The sequence below is a fragment of the Littorina saxatilis genome, linkage group LG13, assembly GCF_037325665.1.
Source record: "Littorina saxatilis isolate snail1 linkage group LG13, US_GU_Lsax_2.0, whole genome shotgun sequence".
NCBI lineage: Eukaryota > Metazoa > Mollusca > Gastropoda > Littorinimorpha > Littorinidae > Littorina > Littorina saxatilis.
Genome location: NC_090257.1, coordinates 3,036,791 through 3,054,149, shown reverse-complemented (window position 1 = coordinate 3,054,149; position 17,359 = coordinate 3,036,791). Strand labels below are relative to the sequence as shown.

The 17,359-nt window shown below is 48.5% G+C and overlaps 1 protein-coding gene across 2 annotated transcripts in view; it reads left to right on the top strand.

Annotated features, from left to right (window-relative positions):
* Positions 1-17,359, top strand: part of LOC138946267 (E3 SUMO-protein ligase RanBP2-like) — a 112,954-nt gene that overhangs the window by 69,612 nt on the left and 25,983 nt on the right. For both annotated transcript variants that reach the window (XM_070317805.1, XM_070317804.1), the window contains exons 30-40: positions 5,017-5,168; positions 5,639-5,786; positions 7,713-8,192; positions 8,527-8,718; positions 10,544-10,684; positions 10,983-11,270; positions 12,334-12,555; positions 13,524-13,745; positions 14,366-15,019; positions 15,577-15,795; positions 16,432-16,744. In XM_070317805.1, coding sequence (XP_070173906.1) covers positions 5,017-5,168; positions 5,639-5,786; positions 7,713-8,192; positions 8,527-8,718; positions 10,544-10,684; positions 10,983-11,270; positions 12,334-12,555; positions 13,524-13,745; positions 14,366-15,019; positions 15,577-15,795; positions 16,432-16,744 — 3,031 coding nt within the window. The remainder of the gene's footprint in view (positions 1-5,016; positions 5,169-5,638; positions 5,787-7,712; positions 8,193-8,526; positions 8,719-10,543; positions 10,685-10,982; positions 11,271-12,333; positions 12,556-13,523; positions 13,746-14,365; positions 15,020-15,576; positions 15,796-16,431; positions 16,745-17,359) is intronic.

The window sequence follows — 17,359 nt, the reverse complement described above, 5'->3', positions numbered from 1 at the left end:
CATTGTGTGGCTGAACAATGGCGGCAGTTGGTTCCGGCTACTTCTCCGACGTACGCACCCGCTGGGGTCGTTTCCGGAGTTGTCTAGCCGTTTCCGACTGCTGCGCTTCCGGCACTCGCCGGAAGCATAGGTCCCCCGATGTACGCACCCGCGGTGGTCGTTTCCGGGGTTGACCAGGTCCCCCGATGTGCGCACCCGCTGTGGTCGTTTCCGGGGTTGACCGGACGTTGCCCCCCGGGCATTCGTCCTCTGTTCAGTCGCACCCTGGTTTCCTCGAAGACCATTGTGTGGCGGAGCAGTGGCGGTAGCCGTTTCCGGCGCTGCGCTCCCGGCACTCGCTGGAAGCATAGGTCCTCTGACGTACGCACCCGCTGTGGTCGTTTCCGGGGTTGACCGGACGTTGCCCCCCGGGCATTCGTCCTCTGTTCAGTCACACCCTGGCTTCCTCGAAGACCATTGTGTGGCGGAGCAATGGCGGTAGCCGTTTCTGGCGCTGCGCTTCCGGCACTCGCTGGAAGCATAGGTCCTCTGACGTACGCACCCGCTGTGGTCGTTTCCGGGGTTGACCGGACGTTGCCTTTAGGGCATTCGGGCTTCCGGCCTCCGTCCTCGCATTCGGCGCTTCCGCTTTTTGCGGTCTCGTCTGGTGCTTTCCGGCTCCGCCCGGATTTACTGCTCCTTTCGCTTCCACTTCCTCCCGGATGTCGGTAGCTGAGGAGCAACGCCAGCCCTTCGGGCAGGTGTTGTCTCAGCTCTGGCCGATGTAGTCAGCGTTTCAACCTTCGGTTGTCGCGTGACTGCCGTTCCGGTTCCTGCGGCTGCAGACTTGCCGTCTTCTCTCTCTTAGCCTGGTCGAGGCATGAGTTAGGACGACGTCGGGGGGGACGGATTTCCGGTTTTCCGGTTATGCCGTTTCACCGGCCTTCCACCAGTACGTGGACTTCGGTTTTTTCGCCGGTTGTGTCGGACATTCAGTCTGTCGTCAGCGATTCCACACGTGCTGGTTATTGGGAAAAAGGCTTAACGCTGTCCTCTAGGCTGCGGCAGAGGTCACGTCGAAGGTTTTCCCGGGCGGGGCTTCGGCCTCCTACACTTCCTGTCTGGAAGCATAGGTTCTCCATCACAAGCGCACGTAGTGGCTTGTCTGGGGTTGATCGAGGACTGGCCTACGGGCGTTCGGGTTCCGGCCCCAGTCCTCTTCTGTTCTGTCTCACTCTTGTTCCGTCGTGGGCATTTGTGTTTCACAAGTGCGGCAGCCGTTGTCGGCGTGGTGTTTCCGGTTTTACTGGAAGCATAAGTCCTCCATTTCAAGTACACGTTGCGGTTTTGACTGGAGTTGACAGAGGACTGGCCTACGGGCGTTTGGGCTTCCGGCCTCAGTCTACTCTATGCAACTTTCGCTTCCGTTTTTTTTTGCGGTTTTGTCTGCTGCATTTCCGGCTCTGTTCGGATACACTTCTCCTCTTCCTGACACTCCTTCGGAGGTCGGTGGGTGAGGAACAGCGGCTGGCCTACGGGCATTTAGGCTTTTAGCCTCAGCCGGGGCAGTCTTCACTTTACCTGTTGGGTGTTGCGTTTACTGCCTATTCAGTTCGGGTGGCCCTGGACGTTTCCCCTATTCACGACCGTCAGTAGGGGGATAAGTCAGGTCTTTTTCCGGTTGGATGGTTTTCCGGTTTCCGGTCATCTCATTCATCAGTTTACCACCAGCAACTGTGACTTCGGTTTGCGTTCGTAGCTGAGCTATTCTGGTTCTCAGTCTTTAGTCAGCAATCGAACACGTTCTGGATGTCCGTCGAAGCTCAAGCTTCGGCTCAGGATTTCCCTTGGGTGCATCGACATTGGTGGCTTCCTTGTTGGTTGACTTTGTTGTCGATGTCGGACTTCCGTTCCGTGAAGATAGGATGTTTTTCTACTTCCGGTTCCTTAGTCACCTTTTGTAGGTACCACGGTTTGCAGGTTTTGGCTAGGCCATCTCCTCCCGAAGGTGGTATCTCTAGTGTTTTGGTTCTGCCGCTGTTTCTACTATGGTTCAGTTCCGGAACATGCTCAGCCTTGGCTGGCTTCGGCTACACGGGCTTCACCTTTTGTTCCTTCTTGCTTATTCAGCCTTTGGAACTTGCCTCCTTTCTCTACTCTGTTGGCCAGCCCTTGATAGGGTGAGCATGGAGCAGATGAGGCTGCCCTTCCTTCTCTACGCTCGTACGGCGGGTGTCGGAGGGACTCGTTTCTTTCGCATTCTCAGTTCCCTGAACAGTCAAAGAGAGTCGCTTAAACTTTGCCTGCAGTAGAGATTCAGTCGAGTAGAGATCACCAGGTCTCTGACTGCTTTACAAGGGTTGAAGGAAGGTAAGGCTAGCATACTCAGAAACATGCTTAGCAGAAGCATGCTCATTCCTCTGGTTAAGCTAAGCTGGCAGCCAATAGGCAGCCTTGGCCGGGCAACAGCCATTCCACGTTGCGGCGATGGTGGTTGTTGCCTTCCCGTTTCTTGTGGCTTGTGGGGTTCTCTGGCTTCAGGTTACCCCTGTTTGGCCACAAACGTTCGGACTTTGGTCCTTGTTGTCTTTCATCGAGTCGGACTCTGTCTTTCTCTAGTGATCAGACGCGTTCTGGTGTTTCGTCCAAACTTAAGGTACACTTGAGTTGGCCTCGGAAGTAACATTCAGGTTTTCCTGAGGGGGCATTGTCTTGGACAATGGATGTTTGAGGAGTAGTTCTTTGTGGCTTTCCTCCTCTCTCTCAGGTTTTGGCTACTCTTCTCCTTCGGGCAGAGGTTTAGCTAAGGTTCGGTTCCTGTGACTTCAGTCTTGGGCCTTTCCTCTCTTCTTCCTCATCTTAGTATGAGGCGAGTCAGGATGACGTCTGTTGGGTCGGGTTTCCTTGCAGTCGCCCGGCTACAAAAGGCAACTTTGTCTAGGGCGGTTGTCCGTTTTTCTCCGCGTTGGACTCTGTCTTCAGACAGGGACAGACGCGCTCTGGGTTTCTGGCCAAACTCAGGTAGGCTCTTGATTTGGCTAGGAAGTTAACTGCCTGTTTTTTCCCTGAGAACTCTGGTTTCGGGAGTCTTATGGCTGGCTGGCTTCACGGTTTACGTTTACCAGTCTTGGTTTTCTGCTTTCGGTTTTTGATTCACTCTCGATTACCTTCAAGCAGACTGTTTTGGGAACATTCTGGCTTTTAGCCATTTTGTTTATGGTTGCCAGTCACATCGGTTTTTGACCACCGTGGGTCCTCACTTCCGGTAGCTTACGCACAGTCGTAAGTGGCTGCTGTCGGGTGCTACCTCTCTCCCTGCGTTCGCAGGGACTGGTAGGGGATAACTGGCGACCTTCTATTTGTGAGTTTTCTCTTCGAGGTGGACTCTGGTACTTAGTGCTTGGATGTCTCTCTCTCGCTCTTTCGTGGGGATTGGTCACTCTTATTTTGAGCTGACTTCTTTCTCACAAGCCTTTTGGGCTTTACTACATCCCAAGGTTTGCAGACTTTGGCATGGTTGTCTTAAGGTCACCGCGGGGGTTCGTCCTTCTCAGTTGAGGGGACAACCTTACGCACGGATCTTCTCAGGACATTAGCATTTCCTTCCAATAAAAGGGGGGGGGGAAGCTTGTCTTTCCCTTGGCTCGCCAGGGTTATTAATCCAAGGCTTGGGTCTATTCCTGTGCTGTTTTTTACGGCTAGGAGATTGGAAGAAGTGCTGAGCACAGCTTTCTGGATCTCTGAGGTTGTCTCTTTCGCTTTTCGCCTGAGATTCTTCTCGGCTGTCAATCAGGACTTTCCTTGGTTCCCTCACTGCCTGTTGGCAGTGGGCCAGCCCTGGCAAGGGCTTTTGAGTGGGTTAGATTTTCTTTCCCACTGGGACCGCCCTGATTCTTTGGCAGCGGTCCAGGTTTTTGGCAAGGTTTTTTGAGTGAGTTAGATTTTTCTTTCCCACCGCCTTGTTGTTGTAATCTGCTACATGTGATTCGGAGTAGGAATATGTAATTTAATCGAAAATTTTATTGTAAATTTTCATTTAATAAATATACCTACCCGAATCACATAGTATATTCCCTCCCGCCAACCCCGCTTTTGATTTGGAGAATTTATTCTTTAGGTCGAATGATATGAACCACGTGTTCAGTAGCAGTGGTGACGTGGCATGCACGAGGGGAGGTAACTCCCCGGGTGTATGGGCATTACCATGGCTACGTTTACACTTTTGTGGTTGGGGTTGCTTCCCTTAGACGGTTAGCCTGTACAGAACCTAGCATCTCCGGGGCGTTAATGCTACATGTGATTCGGGTAGGTATATTTATTAAATGAAAATTTACAATAAAATTTTCGATTCAGGTAGCCATACGCCAATTTCGGGGGAAGCATGCTGGGTATTTTCGTGTTTCCATAACCCACTGAACTCAGACATGGATTACAGGATCTTTTCCGTGCGCACTTGGTCTTGTGCTTGCGTGTACACACGAAGGGGGTTAAGTCACTAGCAGGTCTGCACATAAGTTGACCTGGGAGATTGGAAAAATCTCCACTCTTAACCCACCAGGCGGCAGCGACCGGGATTCGAACTCATGACCTCCCGATTAGGAGGTCGACGTCTTACCACCACGTCACTGCGCCCGTCTCTGAAATCACTTTAAACTTTTCCGTCATTTGGGCAAATCAAGAAGTGTCATCTTGGCCTTTACCTTGTTGCTATGGTCCCACAGGGCAGCATTACCCTGCGCAAAGCAATAAGTGTCATCTGGGCCTTACCTTGTTGCTATGGTCCAACACGGCAGCATCACCCTGCACAAAGCAATAAGTTTCATCTGGGGCTCTGGGCCTTACCTTGTCTTACCTTGTCTTACCTTGTTGCTATGGTCCCACAGGGCAGCATCACCCTGCACAAAGCAATAAGTGTCATCTGGGCCTTACCTTGTTGCTATGGTCCCACAGGGCAGCATCACCCTGCACAAAGCAATAAGTGTCATCTGGGCCTTACCTTGTCCTACCTTGTCTTACCTTGTTGCTATGGTCCCACAGGGCAGCATCATCCTGCACAAGAAGGACAACCAGGCGGTCGTGAGCAAGCACAACGTGGCGGTCATCAAGGTTGTGCAGAGCTTCAATCCCCACTACTTCCTGTGGTCAGTGGCCAGCACCCAGAGAAAGCTGGAGGAAACGTTCAGGCTGAGGTGAGTGGGGGGAAAGGATTTATTGGATGTTTTGTTGTGTGTGGCTGTGTTTTGTGGTAGTGTAGTTGCTTGTTGAATGTGGGAACTAGATTGGGAATTTGTAGTGTGTGTGTGTAGTTGGCTTTGTCTGTGTGTGTGTGTCCATGCGTGAGTGTGCGGGTGTGTTGTGCGTGTTAATGTTGGTGTATTTTGTTGAGATTGTACTTTTATTTGTGTGTGTCTTTGGTGGTGGTTGTGGCGGCGATTCTTTTATCTTTTTTTTTGTTGCATTTCTGTTGATTAGATTCTTGAATGTTGTTTTGAATAAAAAAGGAAAAACAGAAGGAAACAACAACAACAAAAGAGCTATCGTATCAGCACAACACAAAAGAAGAAAAAAAAGGGTAAGATATTTGAAAGCAAGTTTTCATTTTCTCATGAGGCTGCGTCTTTTAATCAACTGAGGCCTTAACCTTCTTCTTGTTCCACAGCTTTGACACATCGGAACAGGCCAAGCGAATGAGGAATGCCGTAGAACTGGTGATCAAAACGGCCGGCATCAGACCCCCCACCTCACCCGCCCCTACCCCCAACGCCTTCGCCGGAAAGTCTCCAGCACAGGCCTCACCCAACCTCGCTGTGAGTACTCGTGGATGCATTACGCCAGGCGTCAAAAGATGTCTTCATTTATGTCTGGATTTTTGCAGAGTTTTTTTTTCTTTTTGTGTGAATGGGAACAAGAGACAGCAGGTGAGAAGAACACGATAACAATGAAAATGTACTCAACTCAACTCAACTCAACTCAAATTTATTAATCCATATGGAAATTATGTTGTAACAATACTCATTTCCAATCAAAAGAATAAGAATGCATACTAAAAAAAATGATCACAGTCTCACTAACGCAAACAGTCATCCGTCAAGTCAAGTCTGCCAACACACAACTCACTCACACAACAACAACAGCAACAGCAATACAATTTAACAAAAACCATAATTCCAATAACAAAAAGACGTCCAAGAGTCCACCTCCACATCCACGCACACACAAGGTATACAAAGCACCACATGTCGACTAGAACACCGCACATTTGGACTACGGTAATACAGTTACTAAAAATACATACATTACAGATAACCCAGCAACAGAGTACAGTAATAATTATGACAGAGAAACATGATAGAGGCCTCTAACATGTGATTGGTTGAAAGCATGGATAGCTCTGGGAACAAAGGAATTGCGGAAACGTGACGTTACTCACCAGAAACATGGATAATAAACGACGAAAAAGAGGATTTGTCATCTCTTCTTTTTATTATTGTTTGCTGACGATGAAGTGTTGTTCGAAACCGGTCCTCTTTTTTTGCCGTTTATTGTCCATGGTTCTTGTCGTTTTCATTGTTATCTTGTTCCTTTTGTTAGACCAATAATGTTCAAAGTGTCGTTCATTTGTGTGTGCAACTTTGCAGTGAGTTTTTTTCTTTGTCATGTTGTTTTAATAGTCATTTATTTCTTTGTTGCTGAAGTTTTGGTTTGTTTTCATTCTAAGCCAGTTATGTTGCAAAAAGCAGGGCCTAGCATTGTAAGCCGTTCGGCTTACTTTACGCCGCAATAACATCTCCAGTACGCGGAATTCGATTTGGTGTACGCCGAATTGCAAAAACCTGTTATTCCCAAACGGTAAACCCAAACAGTCCCAGCTTTCGTTTTGTGCGCCGTTCGGTTCAATTCTCAATCGGTTTGACAGTTTGCTTGAGCACGCACTTCCTCTGGCATCGCGCGAGCATGCTTTGTGCCAGTGTTTTGTGGCTCTAGACTTGAAATAATGTCTCGAAGCGACATTGTTGAACGTGGTCAGCCATTCAGTGACAAAGAATCCAGGTATTCCTGTAAGTGGGAATGGCTGGATTTCGTTCTGAAGGCGGAAGGCAAGTCAGAAGAAGTAATGTGCCGATACGAACTATGGACTATGGCATAATTTAGTTGCTCAATCTTCTTTAAGGGGGGGGGGTCATTTTAGGTAAAAAAAAAGATCTTCCACACCCCCGCCTTTGTAAGCTGAACTCACTTTTTCCAATGCTAGGCCCTGGAAAAGCGCAGTTTATTTTGTTAGAAACATCTGTCAAGCTATGGTTGTGCAATCAGCCACTTACAAGTCTCCAACCGATTTGTTCATTTTCTTATTGTACCCAGTACCCTGTCACTTGTCTGGGATTCTGTCGTAAGAGTCTGAAGTGCTTGATTACAGAAACCATAGTCTTCTCTGTACGTTTGGGAGAGACGCATGGGTCTATGAGTTAAACATGAACGGAGGTATATATTTACAGAGTTTATGAACAAGAAATTTGACAAAGCAGGGTCTTCATAATAATAATAATAATAATAATAATAATGAATAGCTTTTCTATAGTGGAGTCCCATCAATTGGCTCCAGGCGCTTTACAATTTCATTCCAAAACAAACGAGAGGGGTTCTTAAATTTCGAGTCTCATAAGGGGATGGGACAAAGGGGCAGCGTTATATTCATTCAGGCGTTCATTCCTTCACGCTATTTTCTTTTGCAGGCTGTAGTGTCCACCCCGGCAGTAGTCAGATCTCCACAGACCAGTGCCGCTCTCTCTGGCGCCAAACCTTCCCCAGCCGTCCCCTCCCCCAGTTCCACCGCTGGAAACAAAACGACCTTCGGCGGTTTCACCTTCACCTCCGCCCCGGTCGTCAAACAAGGTGAGGAAGAGAAAGATGGCGCTGCCAAGTCCAGTCCGCAGCTGAAACTGAAGGAGAGTCAGATTCACGTGCCTGCCCCTGCAGCAGCCCCGGCAGGAGTAGAGACGACCAAACCGTTTGCTGGTTTCTCCTTTGCGCCATCCAAGATGGCGGCTTCGGCGTTCGGATCTGCTGTGTCGTCAAGCGCGTCGACCGGTGGTGCGGGATCTGGGGTAACCGCTAGTCCTGGTCAGGCGTTTGTGTTCGGTCAAGCGTCGCCTGCAACCGGAGGTGGAAGCTTTGCCAGTGTCAGCAACCAGGCTGGATCGGAGGCGTTCAAGGTATGTTGTTCAAGGATAGATTTGAACCTTTCAGTTTCTTGGACAGTGTGTGTCATTATGTTTGAAGAGAGTGTGTGATTGTGTGTGTGTGTGCGTGTGTGTGAGTGAGTGTATGTGTGTGTGTGATTGTGTGCGAGAGTGTGTGCGTGTGTGTGTGTTCGTGAGTGTGTGTGTGTGGTGCACATACTTTGCTTTGATTTGTTGTAGTGATGTGTGTGGGGAGAGGGGGGTCGCGCACGTGTGTCTGTATGTATGCATCACCAAAAACCTCTCTTCAAAGAAACACAACCATCAATATCATAATTAACTTAACTTAATCCTCCCCACTTCTCAGCCAAAAGAAGGAACAGCAGGAATCCAAGCCAGCACTCAGCCGCTGTTCTCCCAGTCGACCGCACCCTTCAAGTCGCCGGGAGGCAAGGAGGATGAAAACGTGGAGGAATACGAACCCAACGTGGATTTCAAACCCATCATCGAACTGCCCGACCTTGTGGAGGTGAAGACAGGAGAGGAGGACGAGGTCAAGGTAAAAAGTTTGAATGAAACGGAATGGGAGAGATGATTGGTGTGGATAAGGAGGAATGGGGGTGGGGGGGATGTGATGATGTGGATAAGGAGGAATGGGGGTGGGGGATGTGATGATGTGGATAAGGAGGAATGGGGGTGGGGGGATGTGATGATGTGGATAAGGAGGAATGGGGGTGGGGGGATGTGATGATGTGGATAAGGAGGAATGGGGGTGGGGGGATGTGATGATGTGGATAAGGAGGAATGGGGGTGGGGGGATGTGATGATGTGGATAAGGAGGAATGGGGTGGGGGGATGTGATGATGTGGATAAGGAGGAATGGGGGTGGGGGATGTGATGATGTGGATAAGGAGGAATGGGGGTGGGGGGATGTGATGATGTGGATAAGGAGGAATGGGGGTGGGGGGATGTGATGATGTGGATAAGGAGGAATGGGGGTGGGGGGATGTGATGATGTGGATAAGGAGGAATGGGGTGGGGGGGATGTGATGATGTGGATAAGGAGGAATGGGGTGGGGGATGTGATGATGTGGATAAGGAGGAATGGGGTGGGGGGATGTGATGATGTGGATAAGGAGGAATGGGGGTGGGGGGATGTGATGATGTGGATAAACGGACGATAACAGGGGAGGAGTATGAATCTAATGCAGTTCTAGAAATTAAAATATAGCTTCTGTGATGGTATCTATGGGAGAGGGGGGAGGGAGGAAAGGGGTTGTTTACTATGAAGAGGGTGACTTCCATGTGTTGATCTAGGTGTAATAATAGTGAAACTTTTGCCTTTTGGTTTTCTGATGTGGGACCTCCTTCGTGACCAAAATGTCTCGGACCGGCACGGTTGGCCTAGTGGTAAGGCGTCCGCCCCGTGATCGGGAGGTCGTGGGTTCGAACCCCGGCCGGGTCATACCTAAGACTTTAAAATTGGCAATCTAGTGGCTGCTCCGCCTGGCGTCTGGCATTATGGGGTTAGTGCTAGGACTGGTTGGTCCGGTGTCAGAATAATGTGACTGGGTGAGACACGAAGCCTGTGCTGCGACTTCTGTCTTGTGTGTGGCGCACGTTATATGTCAAAGCAGCACCGCCCTTATATGGCCCTTCGTGGTCGGCTGGGCGTTAAGCAAACAAACAAACCAAAATGTCTGAAATTCTCTTCTCATTTGTCTGTGCATGTATCTTGATTTGAAGGCTTCTTTTCACCCAGAATCTAATTTTTCAGTGCAGAGAAGGTTTGTTGCCAAACGAAAAATGTCCATGTTTATGTACAATGAAAATGGACATCTAAGTTTTCTTATCTTATCTTTAAAACAATAGTTACTGATGTATTTTTACAGCACTATCAGTAAAAAGTTACTTTCTTTCTTTATTTGGTGTTTCACGTCGTTTTCAACCACGCAGGTTATATCGCGACGGGGGGAGATGGGATAGAGCCACTTGTTAATTGTTTCTTGTTCACAAAAGCACTAATCAAAAAATTGCTCCAGGGGCTTGCAACGTAGTACAATATATGACCTTACTGGGAGAATGCAAGTTTCCAGTACAAAGGACTTAACTTTCTTACATACTGCTTGACTAAAATCTTTACAAACATTGACTATATTCTATACAAGAAACACTTAACAAGGGTAAAAGGAGAAACAGAATCCGTTAGTCGCCTCTTACGACATGCTGGGGAGCATCGGGTAAATTCTTCCCCCTAACCCACGGGGGTTAGTAAAAAGTTAAGCCATGGATTCCTAAAGTAGACATAAAGTACATGTGTACAACTTAGACCTGTGCGTCCAGGCATTGAAACATAGCTTACTCTGTTGTGTTTTGAATTGTAGGTGTTGAGCGACAGAGTGAAGTTGTTCCGCTTTGACACCGAGTTGAACCAGTGGAAGGAGAGAGGTATCGGGGAACTCAAGATCCTCAAGTCTTCAGAGGGTGCCGTGCCCAGATTCCGCGTCATCATGCGACGAGAACAGGTGTGTAAACGTCTTTGTGGAAACAGATTGATTTTGTTTTTTTTAGATAACTTTTTCCTGTTTTCAGCACATTTTTGTACTCTTCAAATCTTGCTTGTTTTATTTATCTGAATGTTTTTGTTTTTTGGGGTTTTTTTTATGTCAAAGAATAACCAATGAGAATGTCTGGCTTAGGTATTTTGTCTGTGTTTTGCATGTAGCAGATCGTTTAGCTTTTGTCTGATTTGGAATTGGAAGATTTCATTTTCTTCTTTTTTTTGAATGTTGAAGATTGGTTGACGTGTTGTATGTGCGATAGGTGCTGAAAGTGTGCGCCAACCACTACATCTCCGCCGACATGAAGCTGATTCCCATGAGCTCCTCGGATCGGGCCTGGTGCTACACCGCCGGTGACTTCGCCGAGGAAGAGATGAAGGTGGAGAAGTTTGCCGTCAAGTTCAAGAACTCGGACAAAGCCGGAGAGTTCAAGGCCATCTTTGAGAACTGCCAGAAGGAGTTGGCTGACGCACAGACGTCAAGTTCAGCTGTTGCTGCTCCTGTTCCTGTGCCTGTGCCAACCAAGCAGAAAGAGGGAACCAGTGCCAAAGTAAGTGATCGCTGTGCAGTGCAACCCCCCTTTTAAGACCCTGCTTTCAACGGGCGGAGTGGCGTGGTGGTAAGACGTCGGCCTCCTAATCGGGAGGTCGTGAGTGCGAATCCCGGTCGCTGCCGCCTGGTGGGTTAAGGGTGGATATTTTGCCGATCTCCCAGGTCAACTTATGTGCAGACCTGCTTAGTGACTTAACCCCCTTCGTGTGTACACGCAAGCACAAGACAAAGTGCGCACGAAAAAGATCCTGTAATCCATGTCAGAGTTCGGTGGGTTATAGAAACACGAAAATACCCAGCATGCCTCCCCGGAAATCGGCGTATGCTGCCTGAATGGCGGGGTAAAAACGGTCATGCACGTAAAAATTCCACTCGTGCTAAAAACATGAGTGAACGTGGGAGTCTAAGCCCATGAACGAAGAAGAAGACCCTGCTTTCACAGATGTTTTGTTCATAGCCTCTGTAAGTGTACCTCCATTTTAAGACTGGCTCCCCATTGAGACCTCATTTTCTGGGATATTTGAAGGTGTTAAAAGGGGGGTTCCACTGTATTGACTTTGGCCTAGAGCTGGCATGCAGCCAGCCCCCCGCGGGTTAGGGGGAAGAATTTACCCGATGCTACCCTGTTTCTCCTTTTACCCTTGTTAAGTGTTTCTTGTATAGAACATAGTCAATTTTTGTAAAGATTTTAGTCAAGCAGTATGTAAGAAATGTTAAGTCCTTTGTACTGGAAACTTGCATTCTCCCAGTAAGGTAATATATTGTACTACGTTGCAAGCCCCTGAAGCACATTTTTGATTAGTGCTTTTGTGAACAAGAAACAATTGACAAGTGGAAGTGGCTCTATCACATCTCCCCCCTTTCCCCGTCGCGATATAACCTTCGTGGTTGAAAACGACGTAACACCAAATAAAGAAAGCATGCAGCCAAAGGTTTGTTATCATTCACATTGACAGTTTGACCTCAAGTACCTGTGCTCAAACTTCAAGCAGAAATGTACACTGAAAACGGAGAATAGTGTCTGGGTGTTTTTTTCTCAAAAGTTTCCTTCCTTTTTTCAGTCGCTGTCTGACATGTTCCGGCAGCCAGAGGGCGCCTGGGAGTGTTCAGGCTGCTACATCAACAACAAGGCGGACGTCCTGAACTGTCCCGCTTGTCAGACGCTCAAACCGGGCGCCAAGGCCCAAGATGCCAAGTCTCCGCCCAAAGAGAATCCGTTCGCCCCTGCTGCCTCCACTGGCGGCTTTGGGGGCCTCAAGTTTGGTGCTGCTGCTGAGAAAAAGGTGAATAGATTTTTGACTCGCCTGGCCTTATCAGGGAGACATATTCAGCAGTGTTTCATTTTATTCCTGGGTTGCTGGCCGGTTGGAACAGAAATACTAATGTTGAGGTTTTCCCAGACATTCTTGAAGCTACAACTGGCAAACTTCACACAGTTCTCTTGTTTGATCACCTCCGGACATGATACGAGTCTGGTTATCAAATTTTAAGGTCACCGTGGGTAGATTAATGGAATATTAAAATTTTCTTGATGAAGCTAAATCTTTAACACTTTGTACCCCACCTATGTTGAGAAAGGTTTTTTTTGCCGAAACCAGCTGTGCTGCAGCAGGTCACTCAGAATTGTAAATGTTTTGAAAAATGTACCATATCGTCTTAAGTCTCACTCAGTGTCTTTATCAAAATCAGCTTCATATTCGATCAGCTCATCTCCTCTGTCGCTATCGTAGTTCATAAGAAACTCAGCAACTTCATCACCAGTAAAGGTTTGCAGCATCGCCATTGTGAAAAAAAATTTCTTTCGAACTCCATAAAACTTTGAACAAAGCAACAGTGTAGCAACTGTTTATCAACACTCTGGAATGCAGGCGTTAGATTGACGTTACAGGAAGTGACTGAAGCTGACAGTCTAAGCAGAATGGGAATATGTGCCGAATGAGAGCAGATGCAATGTAGTGACTGTGTGTACGGATATATCCGTACCTGGTCAGATAGAGCCATATGAGTGGGTACGGACTTATCCGTGGGAGACAATGAGTTAAAACGTCTCAAATTGGGCATGAAAATATTATTGTCAGGCTTCAAATGTATTTATTCATATAATGAGTGGACCTAGACACGATACTGCACAAAGGGGGTCCTCACCAAACAGGTTTGGATGTAGTTCTCTGCAACACTACAATCTGTATTGAAAAGAACAAGCAGAGAATCTTTTGGCAGTGTTCTTCATGCTCTCTCTCTTTTCGTGCAGTCGTTGTCAGACATGTTCCGGCAGCCAGAAGGCGCCTGGGAGTGTTCAGGCTGCTACATCAACAACAAGGCGGACGTTCTGAACTGTCCCGCTTGTCAGACGCTCAAACCGGGCGCCAAGGCCCAAGATGCCAAGTCTCCGCCCAAAGAGAATCCGTTCGCTCCTGCTGCCTCCACTGGCGGCTTTGGGGGCCTCAAGTTTGGTGCTGCTGCAGAGAAAAAGGTACATTTCTCTGTGTGCATGCATACATTCATGAGCATATGCTTGAAACCTTGCATCACAATAGATGGTTTACATGACTTGGCAATAAAATCTGTCAAAGAAATACTTGTTAAGGTAGTCCTTAGTTGAGCCTGAAGGTAGTCCTTAGTTGAGCCTGAAGCTAGTCCTTAGTTGAGCCTGAAGCTAGTCCTTAGTTGAGCCTGAAGCTAGTCCTTAGTTGAGCCTGAAGCTAGTCCTTAGTTGAGCCTGAAGGTAGTCCTTAGTTGAGCCTGAAGGTAGTCCTTAGTTGAGCCTGAAGGTAGTCCTTAGTTGAGCCTGAAGGTAGTCCTTAGTTGAGCCTGAAGGTAGTCCTTAGTTGAGCCTGAAGACAACTCCGCTAGGACCTCGTCAAGTCTTCAGCAAGAATTCAGTACCAAAGCATTGTGCAGTCAGTTTCGTGAAGTCTTTTCAGCAAGAATTCAGTACCAAAGCATTGTGCAGTCAGTTTCGTGAAGTAAACTTTGCCAAATTAATCTAATGCTTTGTGGCCTGAAATATAAGGGTCATCTTAACCTCAAGCAAATTGTTTTCATTTTGATAATTCTCAGCTTTCATCCCTGCATTATGTTCCCTGTCTTCAGGAGAGCCCAGCGGCAACAGGTGGTGGCTTCAAGTTTGGAACCGCGCCTGGATCCACGCCCGAAGCTGGTGGATTTAAATTTGGTACGCCACAGAAAACCGCACCAGTCACCACCGCAGAGAGCACACCCACAACCAGTGGCTTCAAGTTCACCTTCGGCACCCCGACCACCAAAGCCCCTGCAGCGACCACCTCTACACCCTCTTCCGGATTTGTCTTTGGCACACCCACAGCTAAACCTGCCGCCTCTCCAGCTCAGCCATCTGGATTTGCTTTCAGCTCGAGCGGAGCCAGCAAAGACTCGAAAGATACCGGCTTTTCCTTCGCTAAGCCTCAGGAGCAGAAGCCGGAGTGTGGCTCAGCTCTTCTGCAGCAGCTGCTGACGAGCGAAGACTCTCCAGAAACGAAGCCGAAGTTGTCTGCCTTTGGTAACACTCCTCCACCAGGGATGTTCTCCGGGGCGTCTGACGCTTCGAAGCCTTCTGGTTTCCAGTCCAAGCTGGGTCAGGTGACATCTCCGACCAATCAGACGGGGGCAGAAGGAAAGGAGGCAGCTGGATTCCAGTTCACCTTCAACCTGCAGAAGCAGCAGCAGCAACAGCCTTCCACGCCCAAGACTCCTGAGGTGGATGAAAAGGGCTTCTACCTCAACAAGGTGACTGTGCTGTTAAGTGATTTCTTTTGTCTCACACCCAATCACGCACGCACTCAGGAACACACACATACACACAGATTTGTTCTTTCTCTCTCTCTCTCTCTCTCTCTCTCTCTCTCTCTCTCTCTCTCTCTCTCTCTCTCTCTCTCTCTCTCTCTCTCACTCACTCTCTATCTCTCTTTATGTCTCTGTCTCTATTTATCCATTGTAACAGGTCAGCTGGGTTACAACTTACTTCTGAGTTCTCTTTCTCTTTCTCTCTCTCTCTCTCTCTCTCTCTCTCTGTCTCTCTCTCTCTCTCTTTCTCTCTCTCTCTCTCTCTCTCTCTCTCTCTCTCTCTCTCTCTCCCTCCATCCCACGCTCCATCCCTCTCACTCTCTCTCCTTATTCCCAGTACCCTCTTGCTCGGTACCCAGAACAAGAGTGAGGTAGACTTGATTCGGAACCATTCTCCAAATACATAGAGAAACAGAATATGCGCTGAAACATAAAGACTAACATGTGCCGTGAAAACAAACAGCTCACATCTTCAATACCCCTTTCCCTCATGTTTCCAGGATGGAGACGACGCTCACATCTACTTTGAACCGGTCGTGCCGCTGCCGGAGAAAGTGGAAGTAAAGACAGGAGAGGAGGAGGAGGAGATTCTGTTTGAGGGCCGCGCCAAGATGTACCGCTTTACGGACAAGGAGTGGAAGGAGAGAGGGCTGGGCGTCATCAAGATCCTCCAGCACAGAGACACCGGGAGGATCCGCGTCCTGATGAGGAGAGAACAGGTGAGAGAGGGGGGGGGGGGGGTAGATTTGTGTGAATGGGGGAGTAGGAGAGGGTAAAGGCTATCCTTACTTGAGCCAAGATGTACCGCTTCACGGACAAGGAGTGGAAGGAGAGAGGGCTGGGCGTCATCAAGATCCTCCAGCACAGAGAAACCGGGAGGATCCGCGTCCTGATGAGGAGAGAACAGGTGAGAGAGGGAGGGGGTAGATTTGTGTGAATGGGGGAGTAGGAGAGGGTAAAGGCTATCCTTACTTGAGCCAGAAGTGGACTGCTCAACTCTTGAGGGGGGGGGGGGGGGGGGGACAGGCAGCCGCAGGTAGCTCAGAATAGTTGTGTCCATTTTACTCAATAGAGAGGATGCAGTGTTCAGTACAGAACTGGGTGGGAGAGGCAGTGACTGTTGTGCTGTGATTGTGTTTATGTGAACTTGTTCTATGCTTTGCAGTCCGATCCTACTGCAGGTCTTGTTTCAGCTGGTGTAGCAGGTCCGCTGTCACCACTTTCTGAAGATTACAGACAGTGTCACAAAAAGACTGCTAAACGCATTTCATTATAAAGTATCACAGATAAGGATCTTTGTGTGTGTGTGTGTGTGTGTTGGCAGGTTAAGTAAGGATATGTTTGTGTGTTTGCAGGTGCTAAAGATTTGCTGCAACCACTACATCACAGGGGAACTGGACCTGAAACCCATGCCGCGTAGCGACGGCAAAGCGTGGATCTGGTACGCCATGGATTTCACCGAAGATGAGGGCAGCATGGAGCAGCTGGCGGTTCGATTCCGCGACCCTGACACAGCCAACCGCTTCAAGAAAGTGTTTGACGAATCCCGGGAGAAGATGATGACCCCCAGCAAGGCGGAGTCGGGGAATATCGACCCCAGCAAATCCGATGCCGCGTCGGCCACGTCTCCTGCTGATGTGTCCAGGAGACTGTTTCAACAGGAGGATGGTGAGAGTGTCTTCCTCCCTGCGTCCACACACGCACACACACGCACACACACACACACACACACATACACACATACACACACACACACACACACATGAACCCATGCACGCACACAGACACACACACACACACACACACACACACACACACATGAACCCACGCACACACACGCACACACACATCTCCCCAATCCCCCCCCCCCCCCCCCCCATTCCCACCCTGCCTCACCCACCGCTTAGAAATCTGTATATATATATGAAAATCTTCAGACTATTTGGCTGAAATTTAACTTTTTGTGAACTCTTGGTGTACATGTACAACTATAGTTTGTTTATAGTTTCAAGCTCAGAATTGTTTGCCTTATTTGGGGATTGTAGGTCACTTCGACATTTTCCAGATCCCATGTCCAATTTTCCTGCTCAATCTGGCCTCAGGCTTTTTTGGGGGGTCCTTTTTTGACTCACATGCGAAGCAAAAGTGAGTCTATGTACTCACCCGAGTCGTCCGTCCGTCCGTCCGTCCGGAAAACTTTAACGTTGGATATTTCTTGGACACTATTCAGTCTATCAGTACCAAATTTGGCAAGATGGTGTATGATGACAAGGCCCCAAAAAA